This window comes from Schistosoma haematobium, chromosome 3, assembly GCF_000699445.3.
Source record: "Schistosoma haematobium chromosome 3, whole genome shotgun sequence".
Lineage (NCBI taxonomy): Eukaryota > Metazoa > Platyhelminthes > Trematoda > Strigeidida > Schistosomatidae > Schistosoma > Schistosoma haematobium.
Window position 1 is genome coordinate 6636563 of NC_067198.1, and position 21986 is coordinate 6658548.

General features: G+C 35.1%; 1 protein-coding gene across 2 annotated transcripts in view; it reads left to right on the forward strand.

The window, feature by feature from the left end:
- Positions 1–21986, forward strand: part of ABLIM2_1 (Actin-binding LIM protein 2) — a 107311-nt gene that overhangs the window by 47644 nt on the left and 37681 nt on the right. The window contains exon 11 of one of the 2 annotated variants that reach the window (XM_051212872.1): positions 6622–6735. The exons of the other annotated variant lie outside the window; for it this stretch is intronic. Coding sequence (XP_051068796.1) covers positions 6622–6735 — 114 coding nt within the window. The remainder of the gene's footprint in view (positions 1–6621; positions 6736–21986) is intronic. 2 annotated transcript variants of the gene reach the window in all.

Consider the following 21986-nt stretch of genomic DNA (forward strand, 5'->3'; position numbering starts at 1 on the left):
AGCGAACTGATGCTCCTTGTGAAACTCAAATACGTATCATCCAGCTTCCCATTCCATCAGTTTACTTTCTTCCGATTGGATAATAAAGATCATTACTTTATACGTATCTAGTTGCGACTTGATGTTCCAGATGGTCTTCTTGAGTACTGTTGTAATAGCTACATGTAATTCTCTTTCTCACATAAGTGAAGTTTGATGTTCATAACGATTTCTTAAGTATTCAACATATAGCTGACCAGGCAGCGCGTATAGCGATTAACCATTAAGATATTCCTTAATTTTAGGGAACGTTTGTACTCTCCTAAGTGCTTTTTTTATTTAAGTTCCCTTATATTAATCCATCAGTTCCTCTTTTAAAAGGATGCCCTAAAAGGTTTTCCTACCTTTAAATTCCTCTTCAGATGTAAACTTAATTGCCTGATAATTTCTATTTGTACTGTCTTTACGGAGGGTAAATGTTTCATCCATATACGGACAGTCAAATGTGAACTCATGAATAAAGTGTTTAAGAGACCATTTTTTAGTTTAGCTAGGAAAATGTTCGTTAACATGGGACCTAACGGTAAACCTACCTCATTTCCATCTATGCGTCTGTATATAAAATTTAAAATTCACATCCATGATGCATTTCAGTAATATTTTTTGTATTACATTATTTGGAATCGTAGTTTCCATTTTTTTCACATAATATATTCCCTAGTCTATATGGGTGGGATATTTGTGAATAATAATATTACATGTAAAGACGTTATCGTTTGTTCTATAGCATTTACATTTTTGTCGACAAATCGGAGTACATCCTTAACGTTATTCTTAAAACCATAATTATTATTTGCTGACTAGTATTATTCTGCTTGAGTTAGATAAAACGAAATTCAAATCATAGCTGGTAGGTCAGAGAAGTTGAAGCCAGTGACTAGATATTCGTGGTAAAATCCACTTGTTAACTTATTAACTCTAGTAAAACTCAAAGACAGTTGAGCTCGTCAAAACGTTTTACTTCGTTCACTAAAATGATTCCAAATTGTTTTGTTGTTAAACGTCTGTGTTCACCCACTTCTTGTTCTTCATAATCATGAAAAGATCTTGGGATTAGTTTAGCACATATATCTGTATGTTGTTACCAATAATAAAAATAATCATATGATAAGTCGTATTAATCCTTGAAAACTGGGTTTATTCAGTTTCTATTGATATATGAACATCTTGTGAAGATTCCTTAATAATACCTTCACTTTATATTACGTGTTTCATTATATTAAAATTCAGCACATAAGTAAAATCGAAGCTGTGCGTTAATTAAAGACAGACAATTATTATTTTTAACATTGATGTATCCATTTTTCTTATCGATCTGTAACGTATAATTTACAGCTATTTGATCACTGAATAGTGATAAGTATTATTTAAGTCAAATAGCGATCTGATTCTATCGATCAAGTTGCAAAATTATAACTGGTATAAGTGAATCGACATCATGTGCACGATGTTGAAATGAAAGTTGGTGGTTAGAGGTAGTTGACAGTGATCAATCCATCGTAAACATATCTCAGTCTTACAGGAGGTCAGTTGCTACCTGAAGAGCCTAGTGGTTATGTCTTTGATTGAGATGTTGGGTGACACGAGATCGAATCCATCAGGCTATATCAGTTTCCTCAAGGTTAAAAGTACAGCCTTCTGACGAATGTTAAAAGCACGAAACTGAGATCAAGCAGGTTTTGATTTTTTTCGCCTTATATCATATTTCGCTTCTGTAGTATATTTTCTTTGATTCTTTTAAGTTGTTTTTTCTCAACACGAAGTGCTGCACTACTGCAATGAAGTTTCATCTTACCTACATTTTAACTTGTGAACAAATTTTAGAAATGTTTAGGCCTTCAGTCTTCAGTAATAAGGATAGGAGGTCTATCGACCTATATTAATCCTTGCAGTTTGTAATATTGTTTAGGTTCAATCTCGTTTTGAATATATCAACGGAAGGTGCTGATATTACGTGTTCCGGTAGAGAATTCCAGTGATTCACTACTCGGTGCAAGAAACGAAACTCCAGACGTAAACGATTTGATCTCGGTTTTTGAACTTTCTTCGAATGTCCTCTCAAGTGATCAGTCCTGGACGGAAGTAAAAGATAAGACATGTTAATACCAAGGTCATCGTTCAGTATACGATAAGCCAATATTGGATCACCCCGTATTCTACGGTAGGATAACGGAAATAAGTTGAGGTGTCTCAGTCTATCTCCGTAAGATAGGTCAGATAGACCTTGTACCATATTAGTACCTCGTCGTTGGGCTCTTTCCAGCATATCTGCTTCATACTTGAAACAAGGACTCGCTGCTTGAATCCCATATTCTAAATGTGGTCCTACATAAATCGGGTATAATAATCTGAACATTTCATCATCTAGATACTGGAAAGACCTACAAATAGACCATAATACCCTATAGCCTTTCGCAGCAGCAGCCTTACAGTGACTAGTGGTTTTGAGATCACTGCTTAATATGACTCCTAAATCTTTATATTTTCTTACTTTGGGTAGCACGAATCCACCTATTGTATAGTGATACGATTCATCATAGTTATTTATTTGCATCACTACACTCTTATTAGGATTTACTTCTAGTGACCACCTGTCCAATCATGCCACCAATGAGCTAAGATCATTCTGTAATACTATCCTCTCCGACATACTGTGTATGAGTCTTCAAATTCTTATATCATCAGCGAAGAGTAGGACGGATGATTTTTCTACAGTTGGTAATTCATTTACATAAAGTAAAGAGAGAAGAGGACCGAGGATTGTACCTTGAGGAACTCCACTTTTTACAAGTACCCACGAGGAGAGAGCCCTATTAACCCTTACCCTTTGTCTCCTATCATGGAGAAAATTACTTATCCAATCTACGACTGTATAATGGATTCCAAAACGTTCCAGTTTGAACTTAGGACCAGAGTGGGAGACCTTATTGAAGGTCTTACTTAGATCTATGAAGATCACATCCACAGGAATATTCTGATCTTTTGCAGCAGCCCAATCTTCTCTTGCAATGAGAAAATTTGTCAAGCATGATAGGCCTTTCCGAAAACCATGTTGTTCCTTGAAGAAAAGATTATGCTCTTCAACATAGTTTATAACAGATATCCGAATGATTTTTTCCATTAGTTTTACAACTGCACTAGTTAAGCTAACGCATCCATAGTTACTAACTGAATCTCTACTCCCAGCCTTATACACAGGACTAATTATCTCGTGTTTCCAGTTTATGGGCAGTCTGGAATACCTTAGAGACATGTCAAACATTATCGCTAATGGTTCAGCCATTTCATCTGATAGGGCTTTCATAATCCTAGGATGAATATTATCTGGACTATTATCAGCACTAGTCGATAGTTGGAGAATACTCTAGAATCTTCTCATGTAAAAACCATAAATACACTGACGTTTTCCCTATTGTGCTTCTTACTGGCTTCTTGCTTCCATCTAACCTTGTTATTTGGAATATAATCTCTTTCCTGTTCAACCGTGTTCTGATTTGGGGACTTGTCGAGTGAATCGGTGTCCGAGAATACTAAGCAATAGGAATAGCTGGGTCATAACCGTAAGAAAGAGATTTATAACAAGCTGATATGCATGATTATTTACCTATTTATGATAAGTTTATCAAAAATATGAAAGTTTATTGTAATACTTTGAAAGCTAGGATAATAGGTGTTTTGCAGGTCTTTTTCACTGATGTTTTATCAGTAAAATTATTGTACAGAGATTAACTTGAGCGATTTTTAAAATGTTTGGATTATTTTGAAGCTAGCTATTAGCTGATGATTAGCAAGTTTGTATAGATTAAAAGTAATGAAACCTGTTGAATAGGATTTATCGGTTTATTATCAGTTTTCTGATCTTCATATTGTTAAAATATCACTGTATAGCCTCAATAATCTGAGTGTAAATGGATTCACATTAATGATGTTTTTTCTGAGTTCCCTCCCGTCATTAATAGTCTTATAGTAGAATTTATCAGTCTATAAAACGTTTATTAAAGAATCCTCTGGATAGTTACTGAGATGGAAGCATAGGCGCAAAATTTTTTTGTTTATTTCGTCACTGTTAATTCGCCAGTTCCCCTTTTATTTAGTGAGTTATTATTAAAGCGATTTCTGCGATTTTACTTCAGGCAAGATGAATTGTGATAAAAACCAAATAATTCTTGTTTTATAAAATCTCTAAATGAAAAAAATTCATCACTTGGCAAGCTTAATATTGTTATTTTTACCCTTTGATGATAAAAAGAAAATAGCTCCTAACAATTTTAAACATTCTGAGGACTACACCATAATGTTTCTACCGTGTATTTTGTGGTGAAAGATACTTACTTACGCCTGTTACTCCTAATAGAGCATAGGCCGCCGACCAGCATTCTCCAACCCACTCTGTCCTGGGCCTTCCTTTCCAGTTCTATCCAATCTGTATTCATTTGTTCTCATGTCTGTCTCCATTTCTCGCCGTAATGTGTTCTTTGGTCTTCCTCTTCTCCTTTGGCCTTGAGGATCGCAAGTGAGGGTTTGCCTTGTGACACAGTTGGGTGCTTTCCTCAATGTGTGCCCTATCCACTTCCAGCGCTTCTTCCTAATTTCTTCGTCCGCTGGGATCTGGTTTGTTCTCTCCCATAGTAGGCTATTGTTGATAGTGTCTTGTCAATGGATCCGAAGTATTTTGCGTAGACAACTGTTAATAAACACCTGTATATTCTGGATGATGGCTTTCGTAGTTCTCCAGGTTTCCGCCTCATACAGTAGAACTGTCTTGATATTTGTATTGAAAGTTCTGACCTTGGTGTGTTGGTTGATAGTTGTTTTGAGTTTCAGATGTTCTTCAGTTGTAAATATGCTGCTCTTGCTTTACCGATCCGCGCTTTCACATCTGCATCAGACCCACCATGTTCATCCATGATGCTGCCCAAATATGTTAAGGTTTTTACATCTTCCAAATCTGCTCCGTCAATTTTGATTTGATTGTTGCATGCTGTGTTGTATCTTAGAATCTTGCTTGTCCCTTTGTGTATATTGAGACATACTGCTGAGGCTGCTGCTACAATGGTCGTTGTCTCCTGTATTTGTTGTTGCGATTGCGATAGGAGGGTCAGATCATCTGCGAAGTCTAGATCGTCCAGCTGCATCCTAGATGTCCACTGTACCCCATGCTTCCCATCAGATGTTGACGTCTTCATGATCCAGTCGATCACCAGTAGCAATGAAAGGATGAGAGTAAGCAACCTTGCCTGACACCGGTCTTTACCTTGAACGAGTCTGTCAATTGGTGAAAGATGCTCATTCATTTTTGAATGTGTTGCAAACACTCAAAAGTATTTTTCTCAATTCTAGTTGACTCATTCCTATGCTCTAATTTTACTTCTTCATCTACCAGCAATTTCAATGTTCAGCTAATTTTAACTATATGGACGTTCGAAAAAGTCACTCAAACATTAAGGGGGATACACCGAACTAGGATGCTGAGTGTCCATCACATTATGAATACCTTCTGTATCGAAAACCTAAATTAACGATTCGCAGAACGTTATGTTGCTAAGAAAGAAGCTCATCTTTAGTTGTGGACGTTATAGTGGTCATAAATGATTGCTACTAAATAGCAGATAAAGTGAAATTTCGTCATGCTGCTCATTGGTAGTGGAAATCTATGAAAAGCAAATTTGTTTTGCTCCGTTTCGAAGTAGTACTCGAGGAAGTACTTGTTACTGACAGAATTTAGGAATTTACGGGACCACTAGCTTCGCTTTGACAGACGTGAGCAGAACTATCTACTATTGAATAGTTTGAGTATTGTTATAGTTATTCTGACATTAGGTGAGTATATATTAACAAGTCCCGAGTGTCTCAAGTTGGATTTAGTCAGTTCACTAATTTGTTAAATACCAAGTTTTTTTATGTGTGTATGTTTAGATTTCAACTGAGTCTGTAAAATCCGTTGTCACACACCGAATAGATCAATTAGTCTTTTGCTATCCCTGTTTTTAACCCTCATCGCATTTATTTTTTTGAAGTTTCGCTCCGATTTTTAACAGATCTTTTCTAATTGTGATAAAATAAGTGAAACCAGTGCTTCGTAGAAAGTAGATTTCTAAGTAGTAGTGAAGTTCAGGGCGCACGTTTCATATTGTCTGGGACTCATTAGTTAAATATCTCTACATCATAGTGTTGCTACTGTTACTACCATGATTCGAATCAAGTGCTTTTCACTCCGAATTCCCTACGGATTAAGTTTCTGAGTCCAGCTAGTCAATAACTTGTTCTATAGGTGTAAAGATATTCTTAAAAGTTTGTAACTTCCCGTTATTATTATATTCATGACAGCATTTAATCAGTTTATTTACATACGTAGACCCTGAGATACAGTCGCAGTATAAAATAATGGGAGATAAAAAACCATTGTTACTTTTCATGAAAATGTTTATTTGTTTACTGTTTTTGTCTTCTAACATAAATACTCTCTTCTTCATAGTTTCATTCTAAGTTTACTGACCTCATCTCTCATTTTTCTCTCTTGTTTCTTCATATTAAACTTTCGGTTGAAAAAAAACAACAACATGGAATTGGTTTTCCTTTCAGCTGCTTCTAGGCATAGATCAAGTTCACCTGCACGTTATAAGCATCCAATCGGTTATTCAATGGAATATATTCATCTGGGTAACCGAAATTGGACACTTGATCGGTCACAAACATGTAAGCTACTTATGGCACGTGTGTATGAGAACAACCACTGACATCTTGTTCTGCTGATTTTGTTTAATGTACTCATCTCTTGTTATTTCATCCTTCACTTTCTGTTGATACACCATTTTTGTTTGTCATACTGCAGAAAATAGTCCTCTTTGATCTCTCCACTATTTATCCCTTTGTTTTCTTCCCGACTGTTTGCACATGCACATATTTCATGAAGTAACTGAAAACATACTCACATTGAATAATGATGATTTGTTTGTGTTTATTTTAAACACATGATAAGTGACTTGTGCATAATCCTTTATTTATATTAATTCATGTTTGTTTTATGTACGGGTGTTTTGCAATCATTTCATGTAAAACTGGTCTATTTGTGTGTAGATCAGTTGTGTCTTTGTATGAGTGTTGTTTTTTTATGTGCCCTATATTTTGCTCGAAAATTACACATTTTTCTATTATTAAGCGTCTAGTTGATTTTGAGTTAGATGATAAACGGCTTTGGCATGAAACAATCAGGTTTCAAAATCTACCGTTCATTTGTTTTGACATTTTTCTTTGATTAATTTTTAAATCCGGTATATACTTCTGAATGTTGATCTCTCGTAGTTTTTGTTCACTGGATTATTTTTTTCATCCGATCATGATATGCACCAATTAGTTGTTGAAGATTGACCAATTTCTCTCTATTAGTTACGGGAAACTTATAGTATTGGTTTAGCATTTTTCCTTTATTAAGTATTGTAATTGGACAACCTCCATTGACGTATGTGCATCTTGATTGAACTATCTTATTATTGTGATTCGTCAGGCTCTACAGTTATAAGTCCATAATTATGATATTTTACAAAGGCCAAAAATAAGGCATGTAATAATGAATTTGACAATGTTATGTGTTAAAAGTGGTGAACGTTTGCATCTGTTACGATATATATACTTGATATAAAACAGAGAAAGCTTCCTCTATTTTGATATGATGTTCACTATCTACCAAGCGAGAAATGATAGTGCTGTTAGTCGATTTAGTAACTCCTTTTCCCAACCATACTGGTACGTGTTCACGAACACGCAAGGATAAAGCCCTCTGAGTACGACCTATGTAACTAGCTCCACAGGAGCAGTTGAATTGATATACACACATGGAGGAGCCCATCTTCGGTAACCTATCCTTGACTAGTTGTGTGAGTACTGGTTTAGTTGAGAAAATTATGTGTAGCATGGCGGCGTGAAACGTCCTTTCGACGTGACATCGTGTACATTAATTTTTTATGTTCACATGACATTAGCCACTATTCAAAATTCCAACACTTGTGACTTGTCAACAACAAGTCGCATATCTGTAATCTTGAGACAACTGATATGCTTCATATTTATCATATAGGAATAAGTTTAAAATTTACGATAATGATAACTGATATTCGTTGTTGTTCGTGATCTGTAGATGATGCACAATGATACTTTGTGAGATTGACTGACCTCCATTATACTGATATCAAAATGATAATAATAATACTGCTCAACCAGGTAAATTTTTCGAAATAATATGATATTCTTTCCCGCTAATATCAATGTGACTGTGGGATCCAGTCAGTGACAATTCAAGTTGTCATATTTATTGTTTTATGTTACATAGATACCACAAATAATTTACCATTTCTTTTCACTAATTATTTGTAAGGTCAACAGAGTGTTGGTTAATTTCAAAATCACCTTAAATGAGTTCTATCCATAAACCGAATGCTTAAATTTGGTGTGAGATTACTTGTCCATTTTTCAATGATCAAGGAATGTATAGTATCCGGCATTTCCAGACATCATTCTGCGTATTTAACAAGTTAGTACTGCATATAAGAGTATAACTTTCACTTGAGATTTTATTTCAAACCTTAAGCTTCACTAAATTAGTTTTCTTTATCCGGTACGTCAACATGCTCTATACCGACTGCTCTTAGCAGACAGATGTGGGAAGAACTTCAAATTCTTCTAATAAAACCATCAGTGAAATGTACACTTTCATATACAGCACTTACCCACTAAATAAACGAAGTGCCAGAAAAAAATAGTGAATACAACATAATTATTGAGCCTTGCAAAATGGTTAAACATCCACAAAATCTGTTTGTACTTATTTTGCAGATAATGTTATTCCGGTTATATTTTATTTCACAGTTTTGAAACTTAATCGCAAAAATGAATTTATGTTGTTGATTTGTTAAAACGAGCTTACGACACTAGTTATAAGCATTATCTAGTATGAAATAACACTGATTGATTGTTTTGTCCAAACATTGTTCACTTTCAACAATTTCGATGTAGCCTAACTAATTGTTTTGAATAGGAAATTTCATATTTTCTATGTTGGTGGTTGATGTTTTTATTAAGAGGTGGGGAAATTTTTTAAAATGTATACTTTGTTAAAATGTTCGATTTAATTAGATATTTCGTGTTGACCTACATAGGAAGTTTATAACTGAAAATATTCGCTACACTTTGAAAATATTTATACATTTTTTATTTCTATAGATTAATAATTTCATACTATTCACTTACTGAATGACAATAAATATTAGTTAGAATAGTCAAGTCTGATGAGGTCAAATAGATAGATCATGATTAGATGTATTATAGCTCAGTAAAATCAGCTGTTTCATATTCATTAATCACATAAAACTTTGTTTTTACTTTAAATTTCTAAATACAAACTACTAATATTGATGCACTGATTAAATGATCTTACATCATGATGCTTATTTGTGCACATAAAATCTGATTAAAAATTGACGTGATTGTATAGTTGATTTACAAGCCTGTAAATCAGTGTAAATAAGGAATTGCATTTGCTTGACTAGGGTATTTGCTGAGTAAATTTACAGTATTTTTCTAACATTGGATAATATAACTGTTGTGACGGGTGGTGTTCGAAATCTGGTGCTGATACACGGTGTGCTACGTCCTAACTCCCCAACTGACTACTTGAGCGAGTGAGCAAGAAAGTGTATTTGGCTACTAAATAAAATTCACAAATATATATATATATATATATATATATATATATATATATATATATACTACTCTGTTCTTAGGTAGTGAACCCATTTCTTAGTCAATGAAATGAACTTTTACTTTAGGCCACTTCTGATTGTCATCGATTGACCTTCTTATTAGGCTAATTCTGATTAACTCACTATATCAATAACAATTAATAATTCAAATGGAACTATGTATTTAAAAGAACACACAAATTTCATAAACGAAATGTTTGCTGCGTACACAAAAATATAAGTTATGATCCCTTAAAAAAAAAACTCGAGTTTGTTATTTTCACGTATTTTTCTCATCCTAACAAATTTGACTTTCATATTGTGATGTTATGAGCTGTGCACTACTCTAGTGAAGCTCCAAACGAGATTTAAAAACATCCATTCATTATACTCTCATGTTTTAAATATAGTCTCATTAATACTGGAATCCAGTTAAATCCAACTGACGTGTCCAAAATTGTAAGAAACATGTGTCTAGGATTCCATTGCTGACTACTATTCAATTTGTTTAAATATAACAAATCTTTCCTTAAGAAAAATTAAACACCTATCTTACTTAAATTCATCCTGTTTGTTGATCGACAACTATCAAATCTATTTCTTTCTATGTAATAATGCCTGATATACTTACTAAAAGGAAAATCTTATTCGAATTTGTATGAAGTCATTATTTATTATTATTTATTTATTATTATTATCTCTTATTCACGTTTCTGTAAATATCCTTATTATCCCATTTAAATCTCTGTTCGATTAGACATCAACGCTTATAATAGTAACAGTGATAATAATAAGCCATATAATCATATTTTTACATAAATTTTCTTCCCTTTATGAAAGCATAACTTTTCAATTCTACCCACTTGACTATTCTTATTATTATACATAGGCTAATGCGTATTTATAACTGTATATACAAATAATGAGTCCTTTGTTTTCGAGCACATGAATCAATATTTTTCTGTCTCCGTATTTTTTTAAATATTTACATAATTAATTTATTTTCGTATTGGTTGTTTGAATCTTCCTGATGTTTAAGACTGCAATTGATCAGTTTCTTATTGACATATGTGCATCCAGTGCACATTGCCTCGATATCACGTTCAGTCACAAGGATGCATGTAAATCCGTCTTACGAACCACACATAGGACGTATTGCGCATCCTGGATTCCACTTTCCATTTCTGTTTACATAATTAATATATCAATTGTGTTGTTAGTGTTTTTCTTGTCCGAAAGTTGTGTTTCACTCACTTTTGAATCATGTATGACGAATATTTGGTTCACATGCCATTGTATTAAATACTTTTGGTATGATTGACTTATCAGATGTAGATGGTTTCAACTGTGAAGTTTTCATTATCGTTCAGGACAATATCATCAGCGTTTACTTCATGTAAAAGTGTCCTCTTTAGTTATTCAGTAGAAATGCTTACCCTAGAAACTTCATCAAATGTATCTGGCAACTCAAATCATCACCACAAAACCAATCTCAGAAACTAGAAAAGGGATAAGTTTGCCGTAATAGGAGAATATCTCAGAAATAATCACGAAAAATTAATAGCTGTTTAGAATCGATGTCTTGTAAACCATCGCCATCACTCCACGCTAGTTTTTTGCAGACTATAAGGTACAATTCCAAAAAAGACAAATCGAATGTCATCTACAAGGTGAATTGCCCTAATTGCGACGAACACAACACTAGATAAAGTGTACACCATCTTAAACTATGTATACACAAGTCCAAACTATCAGTAGCGTTAGGTCAATCCGCGACCCTGTTTAGGCACCTGGGCAGTATCCCTCCTTGTACCAATGTTTATGTGTTTATATAAATAAATGAAATAAATAACCAACAGAAACCTCGACTTAGTACCAGTTTACAAACTCATTCGGATAAGGTCAAGCAATAACCTTTCTTCAGGTCAACAGAACAAAACAGTCAGCTTAAATACAAAGATAGCTGAAGACAGTGATATATACGTGGGTAACCAATCCCAGTCGAGGCCACCAGAACAAAGTGTTTTGCGACTTGTGCAAAACTAAGAAGCGCAGTTCTACATGAATTAAGTGTTAATGGCGCTGCCCTAAAAAATGAAATCTCCACAATTAGACCATATAGCTCAGAAAACACTAAAATTATCTACCTGAGCTGCGAATCTTCTCCATCGTTTATTTATTTATTTATTTCAACACATAGATATTGGTACAAAGAGGCACCAAATACATATGCGCCACAGAAATCTCATTCGATATATGTGAGGGCTGTGATACTGCCCAGGCGCCCAAACCGAAGCAGGTGGTTATCTTAGGGGGCCACACCCGGAACCTTCGACCTGAAGGTCTGATCCACAAGGCAGTGGAGCATCGTAAGGAGACGCATTCCCATGGTAGCCGGTGACCAACGATTGGTTCATACGCCGTTTGTTCCCGCAGGATCCTGGAGCCCATGTGCACCAATGGTTTGGAATCTGGTTAAAGCGCCGGACATTCGCTTTTCGTCCCCTCATTTTCGTAAACAACACCCCCGCCACGAGAAGGCAGTGAGTAGGACTTCCTTGGCAGAGGCTATATACTCGTGGCCATGTGAGAGCATTTCTAAGGGGAGGACGGACTCTCCCCACTCTCGGCTGTACCATCGTAGCAAGACTTGAATACATTTATAATGACAATTAACATCCAATAGATTACATAACTACTCATAATAAGTAAAAATTACAAATTAATGTCACTACTACTACACCTGTTATCTTACGCTGAATTTTTTGTTTGTCATATTTGATTATGTAATTTTTTCGATTGTTATCAGTAATCGGTTTATACCTATACGTAATATTTATGACCATACCAAACCTTCTGAACATGGCAGTTACTTGGTCGATATAGGATAATTTAATGTTTGAGGTACACTTATCTATGATAAATCTGCAATCAAGATAAAACATCTATCATGAATTCTACTGTTTCAGCTGTTATTTATAATGATAATGAGCTTCTACAGTTTTGATTTCTATTGCAATAATTGCCGTACTTCACAATAAGGATTTTTCCACTCATTTTAGTTTTTTAGAAATACTAAAGTATGTAGTAAGTAAATTATAATTTGTTTCAATATTATAATTTTGTAAGTCCCTTAATTAAACAAGATCCTCATAAATATCCTCATTTTTATTATGTGATACACCTAATTTTTGAAATCTTTCTTATTTTATGAAAATTAATTTTATGGGAATTAGAACCTGGTAAGGTTTTCTAAAAAGTGAATCTATAAATTAAAAAAAATGGAATGACCTTCAGGCGATCAACTAGTTGCTTGAATAGTGCACTCTGACTCATATTGTTATTTTTATTGGTTGTTGAAATAAACCAATCATTTCTTTGTAAGATATTTCACATTGCTAACGAAACTTCACAATGATATATGAACAGTATTAACGACCATTTCCTTCTTTTTTTTTCTAAGTACCTTATACATTTCTTCTTAGATATCTGTTTTTAAAATACAAAATAAACGCTGCTGTTGTAAAGCGAAGCTCAACTTTTTGTCTTTTTTTCATTGAAAATCACGTAGTTGGCTAACCTAAAGAACGGCCTCATCGGAAATGGATTTGTTTTATTTGTCATCTAATTTATTTAACAGATTAAACAATGGATCAGTAATTGTTACTTTATGTTGATTCAGCTATAAACAACGTAGAACCTGTTAAATATATCTATCAGTTTAAGTTGTCACACTAACTCAGAATAATGTGATGAAATGCCAGAGTAGTAGAAGTAGTTATAATATAAGTAACAATGATATAAAATTTTATGTATAGACAATATAATTCAAGGAGAAAAAACTGAGTTCGTGAAAGAAAAATTTCAAGATTCAAGGGAGGACGATCAATGAATTATTTTACACTATTGCTATTGATTTTGAGTTGTCATTCAATGTCTCCAATCAGCGATGCGGTAATTACGGGAGTCTCGACAAAATAGGGTGAATCTATCAACACGGCTAAGTCTAACAGTTAGTGACTTCATGGAACGATGCTATTGTAGTGAACATCATTTGTGTATCTTTCAATTGTCCTTTACGTACCCCATCATTCTCCCAATCCTGTTGTTATTCCGATTTCTCCGTTTTTCCTCTTCTCTAGTTTTCAATGTTCTGTTGGTAAGCATTCCACTCCCAACTCCTGCTACATACTACTTATAGCGCACACTACACTATGTTTTGTATTAGTAACTCCTATCTTTCTCAATCAACTTCCACGACAGCAAACGTTGCTTATCGTCAAGTTAGGCGGTTATTGAGTAGTAAGTTTTAGTGAACTCAACAAATGATTTATCTTTTTGATCGACAAATTATTGAGATTTGTCACAACTTATGAGGGTTAACACTGGTAAATTATTCTATCGCTAATCGTAACAAATTCCTAGCTAGTAATTGTTATATTCACATTTTATTTACATGAAAATTGAGTAAGTTCCTGTAAAACTGTTGGGGTGATCCAACGTGTTCATCAGGAAATACCATAGGCGCCCGGAAAACGCCGAGAAGCATTTTATTTGATCAGCGTTCAACAGAAGCCTCTCAAAAACGTTAGAAAGTGTAGAGTTACGTCTCACATTTTTGATTGTATATTTCCCTATACTACTACTATATTTGATATGATTCTAGAAGCTAACTGTTGTCTGTAAATCTATGAATACACTCGTTTTTTGTACATTAACTAACCTTGTAGTGAAGCATTCTTTTATCACTTCGCGCATTTTCTCTTGCGTTCGAGTTGCCGTTTAGATTCAGCCTCGGATTATTAGCAACGCTAGGAAGTTGAACTAAGTGTTTAGTGAGAAGACTTATCAAAAAATAAATTAGCTTGTTTTATTGAACGTTACGAAAACTATCGCATGTAAAGTTGTACATCACGGATTAACTTTGTTAGACAACCATTGAAGGCTATTTGATACTAACTTGTGTGTAAACTATTACGTCTTGACTGGGAATCTTGAAGATCGTTAGTTATATCACTGTTAAGATCATCAATGCGAACTTCCAGTGATGTATTTCCCGTATGACCTTTTTATTCTGTATAATATATGATATTCTTGTATTCAGTTGACATGAACTATGCTCAGTATGTGATTTGTTATAACTCGAAGTATTTTTCATATATGTGATTTCATCCTAATTATTAATTAAAATGGGTGTATGAATCAATATATAAATTGAGTGTATTTTTGACTAGAGTCGTCGTGTTTTGTGAGTTCACTTATACCAGTCTTTGTGTTCTTACTTTTGCATCGTGGGAATTGCAGTGATTCCTCGTTTCGAGTATAAGTGATAAGCGTTTCCGACATAACAATCAACGACGACCAGATATAACAAGTAGCATTCACTCGATAAGACATCAAATGCTTCTCCAGTTTTCAGTGTTTGTCTAACGAAACCTAGCCGGTGATATGAAGCTTAAGATTAACGATGGTTATTACTCTCTCATACTTTTCAGATGATGCAATGCCTGTTTGATAGTAAAATTTATCATTCTAACCGATAATGTATTCTGATATTCATTGGTTTTTTAAAGCATTGATAACATTTTAAAACTACAACAGAATAATAGTTTTATTTGTAAATTTTCACAAAACTTAGTCATTAAAAATAAACAATTAGTAGTGGTAGTTCGTTGTCACCACATCCTTGCATTAGTTAAGGAACTTATGATTATCAGGAATTATTGGACAGTTCTCTCCTGTTCTATTTATTTATCATTGCGTACAGACTACCTGGTTATAATCGTTGTAAGGACTATGATCACAAGTTAGAATTGACCTGGTAGTGATACTGAAGTATTTATTCTTGATTTCCTTTTATGTTTTGAGCTTCCAAATTATTTTGTACTTTTTATTTCTTGGGTTCTTCTTTTCTTTTCGAACTGTATTATTCGAAATTTACCTTTTTTTTCGTTATCATTCCTACGACGATTTTGTTTTCTACTCTTCTGTTGTTTATCTTGTTCATTTTGTTTCATTGTGCTAATGTGCTATGGCAGGTTTGGTTGTTACACATTCATGCCTGTCTATGTGTTGATTATGACTGAATGGATAAGTATTTAATTTCTATATATGTGAGAAAATATAAATTTAAATAAGAAAATCTACACAAATCCTCGGTTGCTTAACGGAAACAATTTCAAATTAAAAATATTCTCAGGAATTCGTATTTTTCTGATTTAAACTTAGTAAGTTTTAACTGTCGATTTTCTTTCATTCTAGAAAAAGAGTACTGTATTATATAATCAATGATTCCGGCAAAAACTGATATTTAATCAAAGAAGAAGCATGTTTCTGCTTGAATTACTTTTCTTTTATTCTATTTCAATTTGTGCTTTATCTCTTTTGTGAAGCGATCCCATAACTTCATGTTACAACTTATCAGTTGTTGTTTTTCTGTCAGTTCGAAAAATCTCTTCACTGATATACAGGTGTATTACTAGTAATAGTTCATGAAGGTTTTTTAGCTTTTAGTTTACTGGTTTGGATCAATATTGAATTCTATTTTGTGTCAATGTATATCTGAAGGACTGTTTGTTGTATTAACTGGTAAGAATTTTCTAAAAAAATGTAAGAACACAGAATTTACAGCCAAAAGAATAAAATACTGTCAAGTTTGATGATATTTCACTAATCGACTTCGTATTTTTATGGTAATTTTTTATTTTACCTTAAGTTACATAAGTTGCTGAATTCGCATGTACATGTATGCTACTTCGTTTCATATTATCTTTATTTACATCATAGATGTATCTCTTTTCACCTTCATCTTAATTATAGTTTAAATAAAGTATAGTATGGAGAGAATTATTCATCATTAACTTATAGTTTGAAGTGAGTTGCGAATTTCTAGCTGAAGCCGTTCGTAACGTCATAGTATACATTTCAGTATTAATATTACATTTTTGATTGTAGTTCCGTTCTTTAAGCCTTCTCTGAGAATAATAATAATGATAACTAAAGAATTTGATCAGTCGCATGGGTGTAGGTCGACTGAATGAAAGAAAAAGTTAATAACGAGAATCCAGAAGAAAGACGAAGACATGGGAATCACTAAACTAGTAAGGGAAACCAACAGGTCACAAATAAAACCATACGAATTTACTCTCTCTCTCTCTCTCTATATATATATATATATATATATATATATATATATATATATATATATATATATATCGTTTACCTCATTATAATCTCGTCTCAAAGGTTCCTTCAACTCAGTTATTATTTATTCACTAATTATAATATTTATCTTATATACTGCTGGGTAGTGGAGTCTATTAGAGGTGCGTTTTAATCTGTTTGGGACTTTTCATAGCTGAATGTATCTACATCCTAGTTTGTTAATGTTCAACATACTGAGACTTAAATCCATCAGTTTTCACTTCAAATTCCCAGTGAATGATCTACTGAGATATTGAGCCCTGATGCATTCACTTATTAATGTATTGTTTATTGTTTTACTATATTTTTCTCTGGGGAGGAAGTATATCGTTTTGATGATTTAATGGGAAAGTCAAAAGTTAACTAACTTTTTGTTTATGTAATTGCTCAGTTTTGGAAGACGAATTGAGTAAAGACATATTATTAAGTAATATAGAAATTATGTTTGCATCACACCCTAGCCATTACGTATGATAAGGGGGAATCACTTTGGTTTGGCCAGTCTCTCATCAAACGGCAGTTTTCATGTACCGAAATTGACTACTTTATGGTTCATTTTGTATTGTTTGCTTGTATCTTCCCATTGTTGTTCAGGTCTGCAATTGATCAGTCTCTTATTGGCATATGGGCATACTGTGCGGATTGCCTCGATATTGCCTTAAGTCATAAGCATTATGAGCAAAGATGGATGGTGGCTAGCAGTGGGATGGAGGACGCGCGTTTCGTTCTATTCGGAACCCGTCAGCTGGATGTACCTTCAATGGGAAGATTCAAACAAACAATACAAAGCGAATTTACACTTCATCCCATTACACAAGCCAGTGGCTATCAGGACTCAGTAGTTAAGTGGATAACACGATGGCGTTTGAAGCGAATGGCACTTAGTTGTAGTCCCGTAGTGAACATCAACGCTGGGATGCAGGTACACCCAGATGACGAATCCCAAATAGGACGAAATGCTCATTCTGTATTCCACCGCCAGTCACCGCCCGTCTATGCTTATAAGCTATGCTGGCTTATCTATTCTTTAGACAGTAGCTGGTTTCTTGTATGTAATACTTTTTGAAAAGGACCACTGTTGATATTCAAACTCAATGTAGGTTAATCCATCTGATGAGTCCTATATAAACAGAAATACTCATCCTCAATTCCAATAATAACCACTATTCAAATGCACAAGACTTAGAAGCGTTATTATTGAATTATATACCTGTTGTATTGATTCATAGTTAATGTATCATATTAATGTATTGTTTTGCACTTGATAAATCGCCCACACTTTTCTATTATTATTATTATTATTATTATTATATCTGATAGTACCGACTGATTAGATAAAATTAATGTCGACCTAATATTTATAATGAATTATGTTATTCAGTTTTTGATACCTTTGGACCATTAAGTCTTTCAGTATAGGTGTGTGCAGATTGCTGAATTTCATGGAGATCATAAATCAACCTGAGTTAAACCACCATTAGAAACCTGCAATCACCAGGTGGCCATTTCAACCTGACACGAGACTCCACAGCAGTGCTTATCCACGACGACCCGTACGTAGGACTTGAACCCGGGACCTTCGGTCTCTCTCGGGTATGCTAAATTTCTAGATCACCTAGCCGGCATCCAGTGGTGTTAATATCTAATCTCGACCACCCCCTAACATTGCGCGACCAACTTCCATTATCTTCGATGAATTACTGCCTCACACCCGACACGGTTAGCTCCACTGGTCACAGCTACTCACTAGAACTCCAGAAACTTCCCATCTAAGCCAGTCACTAGTGGCCACAGGATAATTTTCAGTATCGGGATATGGAGATTGTTGAATTTTTATTAAATAAATTAGAGCTAAAAAGCTATTGAAAACTGAAATATTGAGCACGTGTTCCAGATTCGTTTTGATTCGTCATCAATGTTTACGCACTCACCTCATCTAACAAGGTACTGAATAGACCACTTATAGTTCTTTTGTGTTCCGCTATCGGATTCAGTTAACGTATGCACTTTCTGCTGTATACTGAACTCGTTGTTCAAGCGAGAAGATTTAAGTGTCCCTCCGTGTCATCCACTGTTATCAAGAAGTATCTATCTTGTTTTTAATTTTCTTCAAGCGGCTTTGCAGAATTACTGGATCATCTAAACCTAAGGGAGTTAGTTATCATAATTAACTAAATTACTAAACAATATAAATACCACAGTCTTACAGGCTGCCGATTGATGCTCATATAGCACATCAATAACATATCAGACTTTAAAGTCTAGTGACATAGATTTCTGTCGTACAAGCATAATCAATTCCCTCAAGATTACAAGTATATTCAGGGGATCTTGACAGCTATCTCCAACAACCTAAAATGTGACTGTGACTTATCAGTGGTATGCAATAGACAAAATGTCCCATAAAACTGTTTGAAAAGTGGTTAAATTCATGTTACTAATTCTCAATAAGTCACAAGTTAAAAATAAAAACATCTACTAATTAAATCGCGGTTTGTCAGTAGTATCTTGGTTATTTATGCAAAAAAGTATGACAATATAGTAAATCACATGAAACTACAAATATTGCTAGTTGAAATATATTGGGAATTAAACTTTTCATTAGTTAGTTGCTTAGTTAGTTAATTTCAACACATCTGTGATTTTTTAAGCTATCAAAGTTGCATAAACCTTTTTACACTACACAAAAATAATGCAACTGTTAACTTTAAGTTGAAATATTGTTGCTTTTGTCAAATGAATATTATGCCTTAGTCCTCGACTAAAAAGTATCCTGTCACATTTTAATAATTAACTAGATACAACTTAGACTGATCGAGTAATTAAAAATAGAACAGAGTATACGATCATAATAGATAATCGATATTGCATATTTTATACTACGAACAAATCTTAGTTTGATAGCCATTGAAAACTAGGTAACACTGGATAGCTAATTCACCCTTGTACGAAACTTCTTAGTAGAAATGTGCATCCACGAATCCATCAAGAGTCGGACTCAGAACTTTCTGGTCTCTCGATGAAAGTTTGATCTTTAGACTACTGAATTGACGTGGTGTACATCTCTAACTTAAACCATTTCATAGTATTTCGAAATTATCTTCTAATGATATTAGTGGGTGGCTGCTACCTTGACGCGGTGGTCGGGCTTGCCTATCGTGATGACCCAATCGAGCTATATTGGCTGGAACATATGTTCCTGTAGGTTCTACCATGCCAGGCAGGTCGATTGGAAAACGGTAAGACTAAAAGCAGCAACCCAAGGTCTGAGGGCGAAGTCGTACTGCTGACTGTAGAGGGGTGTGACAGCAATAAGGTGTTTCCCCCGAACAACCAGCATCTGCGGCGATGCTGCCTTCCCACAAGAAGGGGTGGGGTTAGCTAAGGTCGACCCTAAAAATGTCACACCTCACCTTACCTCGCGGATTTCCGTCTCCGGCGGTAAGGCCCTTTGAAGAACGGAGCTAACACATTAAAAACCTTCCACGAAAAGGCCGTGTGCGACCGGCCTCAAGCAGTTGTCCCTTGGGCTCTGCGGTCACGCTCCCAGATCTTTAAGACCAACACTAATCCAGTTTCCTTTTCAGGTTCCTCAAGAAATACCCTTCCACGGTGTGGGCAGCCGGGAAGTGACATCAGCCCTCATACCCGTAACAGCACACGAGACCAAGTTGGTCACATTCAAATCCTTCCTACACCTCCTAATGCCTCTCTTATCTCCATGACTAACCCTCCTCACGTCTCTTTATCACCTCGAACCGCTAGGGCAAACGATTCGAGTACGTGGAACGCTATTCCTGGTCTCCCGAAACCACACTCTAAACTGCACGTAGGAGCTTTTAACGTACGAACACTTTGCCAAATAGGACAACAGGCTTCCTTAGCTAGGACTTTAGAATCTCGCGCCATCGATGTGTGCTGCGTCTCCGAAACGCGCATACAGGATCCGAGTAGCGTCATTCATTTGACCTCACCATGCCAAAATAAAGAACCGACTCGATTTACGCTTCGTGTATCTGAAAGCCCTGATTCTGCTTCCCGTGGCCTCGCCGGTGTAGGTATAGCATTGAGTCCTAGGGCAGAACTAGCTCTCTTAGAGTGGATCCCAGTAGACAGTCGTTTGTGCGCTGTCCGACTAAACGGAACAGTAAGAATCCGGAAAGATAGGGACACTCGTCGTTGCCACTTCGTCGTCTCTGCCTACTCTCCCACTGACTGCAGTGCAGATGATGTAAAAGATGAGTTTTACAGAAAGCTTTCGGACCTTCTCCGAAAAGCTAGGCGCTGTGATGTAGTAATAGTAGCCGGTGACTTTAATGCTCAAGTAGGTAAACTAAGCGTAATCCCATCTGACTCGTCTCAATAACTGATTGTGCCAGTCTATAAGAAAGGACAAAAGTCCTCTTGTGACAATCACAGAGGAATCAGTTTGACTAATATAGTGTCTAAAATATTAGCTTCAATAGTACTTCGACGCCTAATCAAAGCTCGTGAAGAGCAGATTAGAGAAAACCAGGCTGGTTTTCGACCTGGACGTGGTTGTATAGATCAGATATTCACACTACGTCAGGTTCTAGAACACAGACACACATTCAGACGCCCCACAATGGTAGTATTTCTCGATCTTAAGGCGGCATTCGACTCTGTAGATCGTGAGGTTCTATGGAAGTGTTTGTCACTGAAAGGAGTACCAAAGAAGTACATTAACCTTATAAAGCCTCTCTACTCGAACACAACTGGTCGAGTGAGAGCTTATGGCGAACTGTCACCAGAATTGATTACCTCAAGTGGTATTCGTCAGGGCTGTTCATTCTCCCCATTCTTGTTCAACTTTGTGGTCGACATACTTTTAGAGATAACACTCTCCTCATCTAAATTTCCAGGGGTTGAACTTCTACCGGGAGGTTCACTTGTTGACTTAGAATATGCTGATGACATAGTTTTATTTAGTGAAGACGCTGACAAAATGCAGAGTCTTCTGACCACTCTAAGCAACAATGCAAGCATGTT